The sequence below is a fragment of the Anneissia japonica genome, unplaced genomic scaffold, assembly GCF_011630105.1.
Source record: "Anneissia japonica isolate Jap-2015-1 unplaced genomic scaffold, ASM1163010v1 scaffold287778_len1315358_cov176, whole genome shotgun sequence".
Lineage (NCBI taxonomy): Eukaryota > Metazoa > Echinodermata > Crinoidea > Comatulida > Comatulidae > Anneissia > Anneissia japonica.
Genome location: NW_022702824.1, coordinates 951,911 through 969,269, shown reverse-complemented (window position 1 = coordinate 969,269; position 17,359 = coordinate 951,911). Strand labels below are relative to the sequence as shown.

Here is a 17,359-nt window from a genome sequence, read left to right as displayed (position 1 = left end):
CACATTGCTTGTGTATTGCAAGACACATTCGTTTCTGTTCAAACAGGAGTATAAATGGGTAACTGTTAGAAGGAAAATGAAACAACCATGGTGGGCCAGATCTTCCGTCTGTGAAAGAATTTCCCTGGGGCCCTCCTTTCCCCATTTTTTTGAATTGCTGGATCCGTCACTGACTAGGAATACTCCCATTCCACGTGATTGAAAAAAGCACCTTGATCAATTCTTTCTTTTTTACTTTGATTCTTCATCTAAAAATACTGCAAGTGTAAATTTAGTTGCGAGTGTCCAGGACATTACTAATGCCACTGGTTTGCTTCTAAAATATTATTGTGTGCTCCTCTTTACTGGACAGCTTGTATATTTTGCTTTACTTGAGTATTTGAAAAGAGTAACGTTCCATACCGAAGAACACGCATCATTTTGACAACTGCAATCTTGACACGTACATTGCAAAAACAGATCAATATACTCTAATATATCTTTATTTGCAGTAGAGTTAAAATTGAGAGGGTAAGTATTGTCATGTATTTGAAACCAATCTGGAAATGATATTTATCAATATGTAAGCTAGGCTCAATATGGCATATTTTGAAAGATTTCTTAACCAGTACATACTGCAAACTGATAAAATTATTAAATTTCATATGAAAACTGCTAAGGGTCCAGGGACACAGTTTCATCTGGAGACCCTGCTTTAAAGCATATTTACAGTCTGATAATGCCATTTCCAAATCTAAAATTTTCTCCAATCAATGTGGGGCTGAGGTGGGTGTGGCCCCTTTCGGGAACCTCGGAACATCTTCCTGCAACATTTGACCCCTCGTCGAGAATCTCTGGTGCCACCGCTACGTTTAAACATACAAAGGTGGACAGAAAAGAGGTAGAAATGTTGCCTAAATTCCATTACACATAATATATGTACTAACATAGTTACAGAGACCTATCTAGAGGGCCTATAACTTATGTGAACCACCAGTAATGGACTAAACTGTTCTTTGGTAACAGATTAAAAAAGCAAAAACCACCATACCCAATACAGTGTGCAATACAGTCAATATTGTGTGCAATATATATTTCTATATAAAAATGGAAAAACAAAAAACCATTTAATAAAAAAAATCCATGAAAATTCACACACATAATAATCCAAAACACGTGCCTCATACCAGTGGATTCAGCTGCACTGCCTCCTTCGTGAGGTTATCAACACAAAACGTAAGGAAATAAACTATTAATACATGAACATTCTAACACTTATTATTAGTTTATCAGCTGCGCCTCACATACTGGGGGTTCCAGAGAGGGCACAAGACCCCCATTAGAAAATCCTGGACCCCCATGGTAGAAGTTGTATTTTGTTGGGAAAAACTGCATTGAAAATACATTTGTTAAAATGGCTATTTCCAGGAATGTAGAGGTGCCTATTTCAAAAAATGTTCTCCCTCCCTGGTGGGTCTCAGGGTGTAGAATCTGTGTCTGGTTTTTGAAATCTTGTCAGGAACCTCGAGGCTTGGAAACCCTGTTAGGGTTCTTGGATATTATGGTCACTTCATACTGTTAAATTTTAAATCACAAATGTACCTACATCTTGAGTTGTAATTAAAAAAACTATTCTATAAGTGCACAGCAATGTTATCTACGGCCATGGTACTCAAACCATGGATCACAAGACTTACCCTGACCAATAATATCTTTAGACAAGGTCATGTCAAAACAAAAATTGGCAATTTATGCACTTTTCAACCCAGCTTCGAACACAAAATATGAATTTGAATTTGTCCATGCTTTGAAAAGATACGTTTCCTGTAAACAGATTGGAAAAATTTCTAACAAGAAGAAATTTTCTCATCTTTATTTTTAATTGCTACGTAAATATAACAATTCTTGGTGTTAATACCATAAATCAGCATGATTATATTAAAAAATACAAGCATGCATCATCGCAATACGGCCTGGCTTGTACAAGTGTCTCTTCCAGTGACCGCACCACGTATATACTTTCTTTCTAATCACAAAATCAATTCCAAACAAAATGGTTGTTATAATCAAGTCCCAAATCCAAACCAAGTTTTCTTATCAAACTACAACTTATATCCTCTAATATTAAAGTTGACTCAGAATGCATAAAAAAGCGTGATCTTCAGAGATACAGAGGCGACATAAGCTAAACATTTGCTTGTCTCTGCTCCAACCATGGTGGGACTGAGATCGGTGTGTACTCCCAAAACAGCAGCATTCCCCAATTTGCCAGCAATGTAATGTGGGCTTTGGGTCACCTCAATATAAGGTATCTGAAAATGGGTTGCAACCTAAAATGGCCCGAAAACCAGGGATCCACTCCACGTGTACTATATACCCACGCCTTCACTAATTGCATATAAATAAGCTAATGCATTACTTTACTGTATATCAAACCAGTTGGAATGTTAAACTCTGTCCACAAATATTCTTTGACAAAAACTGTTGTATGCCCATATATAGTCATGATGTGCCTATATAAGGTAATGATGTGTCATGTCATCAAGACCATATTTAGGCATGTCACATGTTTTTGATAGGGCAGGGCTTTATACAGCCAAAATCTAATGCATTAGCATTTTAGATTGGCTTCAATTTTAATGGTCATCAAATCCTGGCATTGGAAAGCTGCTGGCAAATTCTTCCACTTCCTTGCGCAGTTCGGAAATTCTTGATTTAATTTTATCATCGGTCTGTATAAAATCGAAGAATTCTTGCATTGATTTTCCTGTAAGAACAAATTTTTTAAACGGAATGTAAACGTTGAAATACATTAATTTTATTTAATAGGATCTATATAGTGCACATATCAAGAAAACTGCTCAAGTCGCCTTTTCCTTGATCATTGGGTACAGAATCAATCACACACAACGTGCAATCTCCTCTGCTTCCTGGGAGTATTCCCAGTTTAGCGTGTAATCAGCACTACTAATTTCACTCCAAATCATACACCTCCTACTAGGTATCTATTTATACACTTGGGTGAAGAGAGGCAAATGCACAAAAGTGTCTTGCCTAGGGGAACAAGCATTGTGATGAGCATCGGCTCGAACCCCCTACCTTCCAACCGAATGACCATGCTGCGCCACGTGCTTCAACATGATACATGAAATAGTAGAGTGATTGCAAAAAGTGGGGAATGTCTCCCACAGTAATAATCAATTGATTTCACGTCATGCCTGTGTATATGTGCAGTGTCAGTAGAAAAGGATTTCCGCATTTGTGGCACAGCAGTAAGGCTCCAGGCTTTTATTTAAAAGATCGTGAGTTCGAGCTGAAGCTGTTCATATTAGTTGTGCTCTTTGTAAAAGGCACTTTAATTATGCATTTCTCTGTACCCTTGTTAATAACTCTTTGATTTTTGTAAAATAAATAATTATTACTTTACTTAAATGTGGTGTACAGTATATTTTTTTCTACATTTCACCACAGTATACACCATAGTATATCTTTAAAATAATCAAGCCAGATAGTAATTTAAAAAAAAACTATGATACCTGATTGTGCCTTTGCATCGATACAAATCGCACATCCTTGATCAATAAACCGAGAAACTTTACGGAAGTCATCTGCTTTGAAGTTCCTTGATGTTAGCGCTGGTGCTCCTTCAAAAAAAAAAAAATAATGAATTTTTATTCATTTTTTCTGAATAACAATTCTTTTATTACAACAGATTCATAATTGCTACCATTTTATATTTGAAAATTAAACCTGAAATAAAAAAAATAGACATCCAGTATAAGTTATATTGTAAAAGATTAATTATAATAATAATAAATAATAATAAACAAACATTTGTTATGTGCCAATTTCTAAATAAATGATCAAAGGCGCCAAAGTATACATAGAGCATGGATTGAATATAGTAGTGGAGTAATAAATAGAAACGTAAAAAGACAATGCAGATATGAACATGGAAACAGAGTAGACAGGATGGATTGAAATAGATGAATTTTAAAATTTAGTTTAAATGAATCCAAGGCAATTAAATGAATATTGTTCCAAAAATGCAGATTTTCCTCTCTTTCAAGATGAGTTCAATATAAGACCACTTACAATTAAAGACCACCTTTAAAAAGCCCTAAATAATTGCCTATCTTTATATCTTTTTGATTTTTTTTTTTCTAATTAAAGGGTAGTCTTGATGGAAACCTGTATTGGTAAATTTATCATTTTTCAAGAATATTTTTCATTCATTTCTTACTCATAATTCATTTATAACTGATCAATTGCTTCTCAAAATACTTAGTGAAACAACTGACAGAAGAACACTGAATATATTCTGCCTAAATGATTTTATACTGTACCAATGTTATATTGTTTACCTAGATGACTTTTTTTATTAGTTTATATATACCTTTGTGGTAATTATGTTACTCACCTAACCGTAGTCCTCCTGGTACGAGGGCGCTCTTGTCACCTGGGCAAGTATTCTTGTTGACAGTGATAGATGCTAGCTCCAAAACCTTTTCAGCTCTAGCTCCATCTATGCCCTTAGGTCGAAGATCCAAGAGTGCTAGATGATTTTCTGTACCTCCTGAAAAGACAAATGAAAAAAAAAAATAATTTTAATATTTGTCTCAATATATTAATTATACAGTATATATTGTATAGTATATATTTATTAACATAAGCAAGAGGTGGTGAGAAAAATACTTTCTGTTGCTGAAGATAATTTTGGTACTTTTTTAAATTTAGATTTATGTAGCAGTATACATTTAATATGTTGAATACCATGTAGAAATTTATTATATTTTCTCAGCAATTTCATGTATGAGTTTGCTTGCATAAATTTTGATAAAAGCAAACTGATAGAGACACGATTTGTGATCAAAACATGATTAATTTCAATCAAAATGTCTTAGACTAGGCTTAATGGACCATAGCGCGGCCGTCTTGAGTGGGATAGTTCAACTGTAGAGGGCGGCAGTGACTAAACTAATTATACCACGCAACATTACAGCTTGTAAGATGAAATATGAAAAAAAAAAAATCTGAGTGCCTGTTGGACAAACTTGGCCACCAGCATATTACAATATAAAATGCTTATAAATGAAGATGCTTAAAAAGTAAAACTACTGCCAAAAGCAATTTCTTCACCTGATACGAGAGTGTAGCCCAACGACATGAGTTCCTCAGCCATGGCTTTTGCATTCATGAGTACTTGCTTCTGATATTCGACAAACTGTGGTGAGCAGGCCTGGATAAAATTTTTTTAAATAACAATAAATGGTAACTAAAGGTTATGATGCCATTTGACGGATTACCTTTGCCTGATAACCCTTAAATTAAAGGTTTATAGCAGGTTCCAATTGAAACGGAGGGAAAATAAATGAAAAATTTTAATGTTCGTCAATACTGGATCATATTTTATATAAATTAGGGAGCTGTCGATTTGCGCGACGACATGATGCTAGAATGGATTCAATCATGCGTGACCGTTCTACGTTCTCTGCACAACGTAGATTCGGCCAAATTATGTTGTAGAATCCATGTGATGAGAACCCAACGTTCTTGCACACACGATTTTATTTGACTTCATTACATTCTACGTCCTACCGTTGTCGCGCAGCTCCCAAATAAGTTAATACACTATTTGTCATTGCTGATGATGCCATTTAATGTGCAGTTCACCAATGAAATTTCATGTGTCTCCATAGGCACAGAATGAAACAAAATACTGATTATGATTTTTATAGCACCACATAGAAATAATAAGGAAAGAGAGATAAGCACTCCGGTCTGTGAGCCCAGAGCTCCAGTTTTGACTTTACTTTATCTTCAAACAAGTTTTATGAGATTGGAATACATGAATTAGACCAACCTGTTTTAATGCGACAGCAACGCCAGCGATGTTAGTATTGTGCGGACCACCTTGCAATGACGGGAAAACCGCAAAATTTATCTTCTGTTCGTAGTCGTACATTATATTTTTTCCAGTTTTCTTACTGACACTTTTTACGCCTTTTCGATAGAATATCAATCCAGCCCTATGTTTACGAAATATTAAGAGAATAAATAAATAATACTGTGTAAACATTTTTGTACTTGCTTCATGGAGAAATATTATTATGTAATAATCATTTGAGGATCATAAAGTTTTTGGTTAAAAAGTCCATGCTTCATTGCTTGGCAGCAACAGTTAACCAAGTTTAAAATACTGTACTCCTATAAATATAAAAAGAATAAAAGACACTACAGAAAATTATGCAATTTGGTCAATATTATCTTAGGCCCCATTTACACTTACGAGACTGGTTTTTGAAATTTTAATTACACCGAACACCAGCTAGAGAAGTTTATCAAAGGCAGTTTTATTCTGTTAAGTATAAAAGTGAACCATTCTGGCCGAAGGTCCACCACATAGTGGGAACCTCTTCTGAATCAATTCTGTAGTTTAGCCTTCAGACTGGCTTGAGTATAATCCCTGTATATGTTGATTATTCTGATTTGGATTAATAAATTAAGCAAACATTTATTACAATCACAACTGTCAGTACCAAGTGCCCTCAAATCCTCCTCATTCCAAGAACACCATATGTCTGTTAGTATAATACCTCCATTGTTGGACATACCAGTAAACAAAAACATAATGACAACTTTCAATTCAGTTTCCTGGATTTCAAGATGACTTGCATTATTTAATGGTTTCAGCGTATGTCCAGACTGGTTAGTTAATCATGAATCGAAAGCAAAAACCACAATATGTAGTTGGGGAGAAATATGCAAAACCACCTGCATGGCATTAGGTTAATGATGGATTTCATTGGTGATACTATCTTAAAGCAGATGATGCAAGAACACTTACATATTTTCTAAGGGATAAAAGTGCATAGGGTCATTCTGCCTCAAGTCAGGCAAAAATTTTAAAAGTTCCCCTGTGACCCCCCCCCACCCACCTTATACATTGGTATGTCAAAAGAATCCAAAATTGCAGCCTCAATTTCCAAGCGGTTTTTAAGTTATGACCTTTTGAAATTTAAATATCATACCCCCTTTTTCATTCAGGTAATGGCTCCCTCAACTTAGTACGGTTTTTACAAAGCTATACCTTCGGGAATAATGAAGATAAAAACTTGTGAATTGCTACATTTGACCCCTCTTTCAAGAAATACCATTCAGATTTGGGTAGCATATTTCATTACAATGTCAGATGCCCCTAAAATCGCCCCAAAGCATTGTGCAAAAATAGATTCGAGCTTTTTCAGAGGGCCGTATCTTATCATTCTTTTAACTAGGGAAGTTAAAATTAAACATGTGATGGACATGCTGATACTGCTACATAGAAGTTTGCAAGGTAATTAGAGCAATAATGAAGGTATGATGGGGTCACGAACATGGTTGCTGGACCATTGACTCTAAAAATACCCACTACTTTGACTGACCGGATGACCCTGTGGACACTTAATATTAATTGTGAAATTTATACCAGTATACAGATACGCATATCATCAGTGTAAGTAGAAAGTTTAAACTCAGTATCTCAAGTCCTTATGTGTGAACGGACACTTTTCTCAGATTTTGGATCATACAGTACAGCACAGGTGTACAAAATAGAAGTATAGCACAGATGCACAGCATGGTATTACAGCAGAGCATAAGGGTTCAACACAGATGCATACCACAGGGTCACATTAAAAGGATCAACAGAGGTGCACAAAAGTGGGGTATGTACACCACAGGTGCAAAGTTACAATACTGATGTTCAACAATGCAACTGTGAACTAGTAAAAATTCACACAACCAATAAACAACAAATAAGCAAGCATTAATGCTTGTTTAATTAATACTGAGGGAATGTCAAGTCCTAAGAGGCATACAATAAAAATAAAATTTAATTATATAAAATAACAAAATCTTAAAATGTATATACATAAAAAATATGCTTGTCTCATTAGAAGACATACCGTGTGCCTCGCAAGCTTTTGTGAGTTGTTGTGGAGACGACGTCCGAATGTTCAAAGGGAGATGGCAAAACTTTGGCAGCAACCAGTCCACTGATATGGGCCATATCTGAAAACATTATTGCTTTTTGGTCATCACAGATCTGTTGAAAAATAATAACCAATATATTTAAAAAAAAAAAAAGACAGGAAATGTCACAAACTCATTGACACTGTTATTTTTCTACACTGTTAGTTATTCTCTAACAACATATTATAATCAATGAGACGCTAATTATTAAATAAATATTTCCTCCTTTTGCCATCTGCCTTGTCCAATGATGTTGGCAATCATGGCTCTCCATACACCTCTGTCTCCACCCTGGGCTTTGAAGTTGTTATTGAATCTTTCCTATAAATGTCATCAACTGAAATACTGACATTGTTACTTATTCTCTGACAATATTATATATTTTCTGGCAATATACTTGATTTAATGGTGACATAATAGTTATTCAATGAAATTGTCACTTCACTAGAAATGTAACTTATTCACTGGCATGTCACAATGTTTACTGTACAATATTGACTGAAATGTAGCGGTGCTTTATTCACTGACAACATTACTTATCTATTCTCTGACAATCCACGGAACTGCTGCAAGTAATTCAGTGTAACTTATTTACAGACAGACAAATATTTCACATTCTCTGCCTGATATATACCAAATATTTATTGGCAAATGAATTTATCTGTATACATACTTGTCTAAACCTTGCATAGTCTAGTAGCCTGGGGTATGCACTATACCCACAAATAATGATTTTTGGACGGAAGAGATTTGCAGTTTCTGCTAGCTTATCATAGTCAATTAACCCAGTGGTTTCCTGTAACAATAAATAATAATCAAATTTTATACAGTTAACATTTTTTTTCTCAGAAATTTGTATCTGTACTAAACAGTGTACGTAAACAATAAGCATAGCTTGTCTAAATCTAGTTTACATTTTGAAAACATAATACGCTGCACTGTAGTAATATTTCTAAAATACTGTAATTCTGCATTTCACTAATTTAGTAATTTTCAGCCTTTGTACTGAATATGTATGTTTCAACATTAAGGTAAGGGAGAAGAATAACCCACAATTAGCAGCATCATTGTGCTGAACTGCGTATGGATGTAGTCTGTGACTACCTAGCCGCTTATAGTAGTTGTTTCATGTTCACATTATTCCACAGGGGTTGAACTTAGCAGCTTAGCTCAGTCGGCTAATCTGGTGGTAGCCACTGTGTGTGCGTTGAACCGTGGAGATCTCTAGGTCCCCGGTTCAATTCCCATCGCTGCCTCTCGTTGTGTTTCAGCTAGAGGGCTGAAATACAAGTTACAATAGTGCACCGACATTTAAGCCATAGGTCCCGTGTGCATTTATGGCCCATGTGCACGTTGAAGAACGCAGTACACTCTTCGGAAAAGAGTAGGGGATTGTCTCCCGGTGTACTGCCCAATCACCACCAGAAGGACCCCACTGGAAATGAGTCTTCTTCTAGACTTTTGTTGGGCTATCCTTGGTGTTTAAACCGAATAAATCCAATCCAATCCCAATCCAACCATAGCATAGGGGTAACCACCCCCTACTCTTCCGAAAGATGCAATGGGTTCTTTGAAGTGCATATGAGTCAGATGTGTACACTGGATCATTATTTGAAGTCCATATCCAAAACAACTTGGTTCTATCAACTGAACGCTGGATGAGGACAGCTCGAACCAGTGCCAATGTTAAATGCTGTGGTTTTTTGGCATCCCTGCCTTACCGCTTGGCCACTTGACTCACCGCGAAAAATGTTTTCCATTGTACCACAGACATAGGAAACAGTAATAAACATATACATCTCAATATTCAGTTCTATTGACTGTTGACTCATACATACAGTAAATCAAAATGGGAAATTCCAATGTTTATCAGCTTGCTCCTACCATAGCTCAGTTGGAAGAGCAAGCATACGATAGTATAAGAATATAGAACTGCAAGAGATCCGACTCCCAGGGTTTTGTTGGAACGCAATCCTATCTATAAAAAGCACTATCACAAACTAGAGGGCATCCTTCAAGTTCAAAAATAGGGCGCCCCTATCTGGTGGTAGTACTTTTTTTAATGTTTCATCGTTTGCATACAAAATCTGGGAAGTCGGATCTCTTGCAATTTTATACTAGGTGATTTTAATAACTGAGATCCGTTTGTACTTACATCTAGCCTGTATGGCATGGACTCAAAGAAAATGGAGGTTGCAGAAATCCGCTTTGTATCTGTCATAAATCCATGGGTTAAACTAAAGAAAAATATATAATTGTGCAATTACATTTAATTAAAAAACTGAATTATTTTTTAAATAAAATTATCAAAATAATTTTGCTAATTAAAAAATTTCTATTAAAAGTTTCCAAAATTTACTTCTAATGTAAATACAGGTCTCCCTCTAATGAAAGACCCCCTCCAATTAAAGATCCCTCCAATTAGAGATCACTTTTCTGTGGTCACCAATTAACAAATGTCTTTATCTTGATTATTCTAACCAAAAGCTCCCTGAGAGCACTAGGCGACGTGACGCTGCCTGCTGAACGGTGGTAGCCTGAACAAATCATCATTAAAAACAATCCGTTGCACGCTTTGTGGCGTTGCATTCGTCATAGAATCACATCGGCCGACGGCCGTCAGGCACTGTGAATGCCTGCCTTAACACATCATATCCAAACATCTTTTTTGACTAGCCTAGATTTGATTCTTGTTTTCTTTCTTCTCGAGTTTTTACTTGGTATTAATAACTATTGAAGGTAATTATAATATCACATAGCTTAAACGCATATCTGTGGCATGGTTTTCCCTAAAGCATGACAAATTATACAGGCTTAAGGAAAATCTATGACGTATGTGCCAAAGATCAATACTACTTTGCAGCTCCATCAATACTTTGTATCGAATTTGAATCAAACCATGGAGGTATTATTGAGAAGGAGATCACTCGGCAACAGATCCCTTTGATGTGACAAACCTATGTGTTCTCCGCTTTTGGATCGCGCGCGGGCGTATTACCCTATAATTCACATTTTTTCGTTAGCAACAACTTGGCAACGACGTGCATTTATACGCTTCCAGCAAAGCAGTTGTGCAATAAAATGTTTGATTTTAACCCATTAAATATCTTTATAATGAACAATGTTCCCCTGATCAGATTTTTTCGGGCTTTTGGTATGTTATTATTTGTATATTTCAGGAACGGATTCCGTAAAATATTTATGTTAAAATTACTTCTGTGTTCATTATAATTTTGTCTAAAGATCGACTGGTTCGACTATAAAGCTAAGTCAGCGTAAAACTGAAAAATACTCAGATTTTGGATTCATTTTTCGAATATTTAACCCTAAAATGCCTTAGTTTATTATAATCCTTAATCATTTATTAATTAATATCTTTTAAAATTAGAATTGGCGAATTTTGTCCAATTTATGAAAATTGAAGTTGAAATATATCAATACTTTGTATCGAATTTGAATCAAACTAAGAGAGGACCGCATTAATTAATAATCAACCGAAAGATGACGACTTACTGGCCACCATGAGGTAAATCCAGACCCATGATCCTGTCATGTGGCTTCAAGAGGGCAGTGTAGACAGCGAAGTTGGCAGGAGACCCAGAGTACGGTTGTACATTCACTCCCCATTTCTCTGGATCCAAATCAAAGGCCTCTAGCGCCCTCTGTTGGCATAGCAATTCTATCTTATCAATGACATAAGTACCACCATAGTACCTAAAAAAAGAAGTTAATATGGTTTATATCTAACATATTGCTTTCAATACTGTTGAATTTGCATTATCATCGATAATGTTAAATTTGCATACACTGTAGTTTACCATAACTTCAAGTGTTTACTAAATCAATCATTCAGAATTATTTTTAAAAATTGATTTAATACTAACCTTTGACCTGGGTAGCCTTCTGAATATTTATTAGTTAGACACGACCCCATTGCTTCAATTGCAGCTCGACTGCAAAAGTTCTAAGGGTAAAGAACAATAAAAATAAGCAACAGCCATCATAGACCCATGTAGTTTCAACGACGGATGTGTCAAAGGTCAAGTCACATAAAAAATCATACAGCACACACTATCCTAATATTGTCTGCTGAATCTTAATTGTTAATGAAAAGTCATTATCATGTTGAACCAAGGAGTCATTATAGAAACAACTTCCTGGTTGTTCTTGGTCTTTGTAACCAAATTCTGCAACCATTTTCAGTACTTAATGTACTCAAGTCAAAAATAATCTTTCTTTGTCAATGCTTGTGCCACAACTGTGATAATTTAAGGTTACAGAAGACCTACATTGGGTTTTAATTAAAAATGGATACACCATGGTCCGAAGTGTATTATTGTTTTGATCTTTACTTTTATAACCACCAAAATTCTGTAACCATCTTTAGTATCTGTTTGAACAGTATAATATATAGCATTCATATCTGATTATAGGCCTTATGGTAATAGGTATGCAGCATAGTTTGTTTATGTGCATTCCATTGGCATTTGGCACTGTTTATTACACCTTTAGCTTGTACCCATGTACCTTGTACCTTGATGTGAATAAAGTCTATAACAAAGTGTAAAATTACAACAGCTACAGAACTCTAGACATTTTAATCAGTTGTAATATACACCACCTTACAAGGGTCTATGAAAAGAGTCGAGAAACAGTATTCATTTCAATTTCAATTGACGAGGACAACATTTTGTTGTTTAACTTTACTGAAAGCTAAAGTTAATTATACAAATTAAGCCAAATATTAAATTTTATAAATGTTTTTTGTAAAGTTATTGTCTCTGGGTAAGAATTTTTTTTTTTATAAAATACATTTAATTATTGTAGTAGCACATCTTAGTGTGGACCGTAGCTGTGACATCTAACTTTCAGAATAGAAATTTCAATCAAGGTTTTCATCACTTTTTCTACAGCCAAAGTTCTACACTATTACTATATGCCAGGCTGGGAGAGTTTGACTATTAAATTAATGTTTCTTAATTAGATTAGAAAGAATACATAGAAAAATCTTAGTGCAGTACCTCTGAAGCGATTAATTCCAGTCCACGGACTTGTCTGCTTTTCTCCTCTTTAATCAATGCACTAATTTCTGGATCATCTTTAACCAACGGTTCCTGCAACGTCCATGCTTCATTGGCATCAGATGATGCATGCCGTAAAACTGAGATTAAAAAGCCTTGTCTAGAGGGCTATAAAGTGAATAAAAAAAAATTGTAATACTGTGCCAAGCTAGTTACAAATTTATGTACTTAATTTTTGCTAATGTACACATTTATGTTTGGGCTTCCAGAGAAACTTACAAGTGTATTGCCTCAAAAGAAATTTAACGGTAAAGGTTACCAAAAATTTTTGCTATTATTAAGCTTACAGAAGGCCTACTGTACGTGAGGTTTAAATTAAAAGTTATTATATGGTTCTAAGTTCAGAAGTTGTTTTTATGCTTGGACGGAAATTTAACTTATGCTTTAAATATTTCAGTAACAAAATTTGAAATAGCACAATCAACATTTAAATGAACCACAATTATTAAATTAATGCGACAACTTCCCGATTTATATCATACATTGTACTGCTTATATCATACATTGTACAGATATTATTCTCCTGCAGACGATTGAAGCAACTCAATCGAAATGTCGAGACTTTCTCAACTACAACAGTTCTTTCAGAACTATGTACCTACGTGGTGTACAGCAAGCTTGAACATATATACATTGTAGTTGTACTGCTTTAACAACATTCATCTACCATTTTTCTACAAACACTGGTAGAAACCACCGGTACTTACGTGCCGTGAATCAATTTCGCATCATACTGTGAATGCAAACTCATTTTCCAACATATATATTTTCTTTAATCTAGTTAGTAATGCTGTAACAGTCTTTGGACCCTGGCACTAAGGTTATAATAATACCGTAAAACCTTGAATAGAAGCCCTGGGCTTCTTCTTTTTTTGCAACCTTTGGATGGGCTTCTTTTCAAGATGGGCTCCTTTTTCGAGGCTACTTTTGCAAAGTAAAGAGGGGGGCTTCTTTTCAAAATGAATGCGGTAAATTTTGGGAATTACGTACTATAAAACAATAAATAGGACCACGGTAACATCAGTCTGTATCATGGAGTGTATTAACCGACACTGAATCATCTAAACTACTGTATATATAAAGCCTGTTTTTCAATAGGCAGATTTATTCGCGTGAATCAAAACGTTGTTTCGCTTCCTGAGCTGATTGTTTGTACATTTTTTCGCTTCTCAAAAACTCAGATAGAAATGTGAATGCACACGCGCATGAACAGACACTTTCCATTTGCACGAATAAATTCACCTAGCAGTGGAAAACGGTCTTAAAGCAAGCTGTTTTTTAAGTTATTTTGTTTGTTTGAAATTCATGCAAAATAAAGAAAAGGGCTTCAATTCAAGATGGGCTTTTTCTCGAGATTAAGCACATTGGGCTTTTACTCGAGGTTTTACGGTATTTAATTTAGTGTATAGTGGATAATTTCATTATAAGTTCTTATTGTAGATGTCATTATTTAAACAAATAGGCCTAGGCCCTAGGCCTACACCTTTTAAAACAGATCTGTAGGTCTAGGCTAATTAAGTCAATCGTGACGTCATCACTGCAGCTCCCAACAATGTTATTTGACTATATCCCCCACAGTCAAATAAGTTTTCAATAGTGGACACTTGGCTTGATTTTTTTCTAGGTTTGTGTGCAAAATAAATACCTAAGTTTTGGTCACCGAGAAGAGATCGCGCACTGCACCACAATAACAATTGAATTGTAATTGAAAATTGTCTAATCTTCGTATAATTAATAATTTTCCTATAGGCTAGTATACTATGTATGCGGAGCTCTAATAATTGCTTATTATTATTAATTATGTTGTCAATTGATTTTTAATAAAATTTTGCTTCATACATGGAAAATCAGAGCAGCCATCCAATCAGCTATCATCAGCTAACATCGGCCAAATTAAACTTTATTGATTTATCAATCAACCAACCAATTATTAAACTTAAATTGAAGCGTGTCTGGCTTTTTGGCAATGCCTTTCTACTACTACTAGACTGTCCTTACAATATGGTACACTTATTCAAGTATAATGTATTTCAGAGATTCCATGTCTGATTTAAAGAGAACTTTTACACATCAGGCCTACAGCCAACAAACACTGATTGAGGACAGGCCAATTGATATATAAGTAGGCTGGCCTGGCCCAGACGAGGGGGTACCATCACCTTTCAATCATTCTCCTCCTCTCTGCTGATCCAGTCTCCGCTATTCCAAAAAATATAGTTTTGGCCTGCTTTCTTCAGCCTTCGTTAACTTATATGACAACAGAACCTAGCTGCATGACTTACCATACGCAGTAACCGTAAAGAAGACAGCGACATTTTAACACGTTTCTTGTTAACTTGTATGTCTACTATGAATTACTGGAAGCAATGATCGAGGTTTCGAGCATTGATTGCATTCCAAAGAAGAATATCCTGTCTCTAGCCACGTACCACACGTAAATCCCAGAGCATCCTCTCTTGGGATTCCGTTAATTCTGTACTTAGCGCAGCGCCACCAGCGAGGGAAGAGGGCTAATCCGTAAATACAACTTATAATACAGTATTACCAACTTTTTTTTCCTTACGATTTCGGCAATGCCGTCTTACAAAATACGACAATTATTACAAAATACGGCGTAACAGCCACCCGTAATAATAATAAAAATATTGTGTGTAAAGTGTGCCATTAAATGGAATATATAAAACGGGTGTCTATTAATAAACGAAGAAATTAAGGAAATAAATGGCGCAGTATGTTGTTTCCATGTCCTCTTTGCGGTGTATTATAAACTCAATAGGCAGTAATTAAAACACAATAAACAATGATTAAACTCTGGACTTTTATTTCTCTCCTGGTTCTCGTGGTCATGGTGTAGTTACATCCCATGTACACAAAAATGAGGTGACACACCAACATAGTATTCTTTTTTTAGACATGGTCCATGGGTCATATGAAGTCGGGCTCGCGTGTTTTGTAAAAGTAATCACGAAAAATGGGCATGTAAAACCAGATCACAACCGTACTGAAAACAAATTTATGCATTCTCGCCTCATCTTTAGTCACTGTACAAGGCCTACTCTGAGCCAAGTGTCTACTCGATGGAGTTAATGTCATATACACTAGAAGGGCGCAATCTGTTTTGAAATGTGGAGGATGGGGCAGGGGACATTTCGTGAGTTGACACCCACCCTCAGACCCACCATGGTTGGGGCTGAGGTGCGAAAATTTGAGGGAATAGTACGTCTAGATGGCCAGAAAATGACATTTTTAGTAAAATTCATCCATCATCACATCACCATTATATAGGCCTACTCAAAACGAAGCGCCAACAAATTTCCCAGTGATCTTTTATGGATTTTCGGCAACCATTTTTCAGCAATATGTGTGATGGTGTGATGTAGGCCCTACCATAGAAAAAGCTTACGGTACAAACATTGTTTTTGAGTATGTACTTTACACAGGCCTACTTCAAAGCCGCGGTGAGGTGAGAAATTGACTAAATAGTACCTCTAGATGGCCGGAAGTGACACTTTTATATAGCAAAATTCATCATCATCACAACATAATTATATAGTCAAAATGAAACGCCAATTGAAATTTTTCATGATCTTTTATCAGGGATCGATCTTTAACTAGGACAACTTAGGCATAGCTTACTAAGCTTTAACTATACTATAACAATTGTGATCAACAAATCACAACTTACTTTTTCGCCTTTAGCACAATTTTCTTCACTTTTTAATATTATTAATATTATTCTATTATCACCATCGTCATCATCATCATATCGTCATCATCATAATTATTATTATTATTACTAGGCCTAGTAGTACTGCAGTATTAAAACAAAACTTTATAGAGTACCGTATCAAAAGAATAAAAAACCAAACTGAATACAATATCACATTTCTGTATCTGAAAAGACTTGGCCTGGGATTTATGGATTTAAGATTTTTTTAAATCACGCTTAGGCCTATGTGTTTTTTTTGTGTTTTTTTATGTGTTATTTTAGTAGAGGCCTAACGCGTGCTGATGCATATTTACATAGTTTAGAAGATTCATTTTAAGTGATCCCTGGAAATTTGAATTTGTATTAGTGGCTAACAAGAACACAACAAGCTTTAAACTTTTGACACATGTACAAAGGGGGGGGGTGCACATTTATTTTTATTCATTAATATTTTATATGCTTTCAAAATCAGCGCCGCGGCAACGCGCTTGGTACCCCATCCATGCACTCTGCTCTGACACCTCCTATATTACACATGGGGTCATTAACACCCCATCCATGCACTCTGCTCTGACAC

General features: G+C 35.5%; 1 protein-coding gene across 1 annotated transcript; it reads right to left on the bottom strand.

The window, feature by feature from the left end:
* Window positions 1-463: 463 nt before the first annotated feature.
* On the bottom strand, window positions 464-15,548 carry LOC117104048 (serine hydroxymethyltransferase, mitochondrial-like). The gene is made up of 12 exons (XM_033244705.1): window positions 15,356-15,548; window positions 13,014-13,181; window positions 11,877-11,956; window positions 11,506-11,706; window positions 10,148-10,229; window positions 8,666-8,788; window positions 7,926-8,065; window positions 5,843-6,008; window positions 5,119-5,218; window positions 4,400-4,555; window positions 3,516-3,623; window positions 464-2,746 (listed from the first exon to the last, which is right to left on the bottom strand). The coding sequence occupies exons 1-12, from the start codon at window positions 15,386-15,388 to the stop codon at window positions 2,616-2,618; spliced, it is 1,488 nt and encodes a 495-aa protein (XP_033100596.1). The 5' UTR covers window positions 15,389-15,548; the 3' UTR covers window positions 464-2,615.
* Window positions 15,549-17,359: the final 1,811 nt, after the last annotated feature.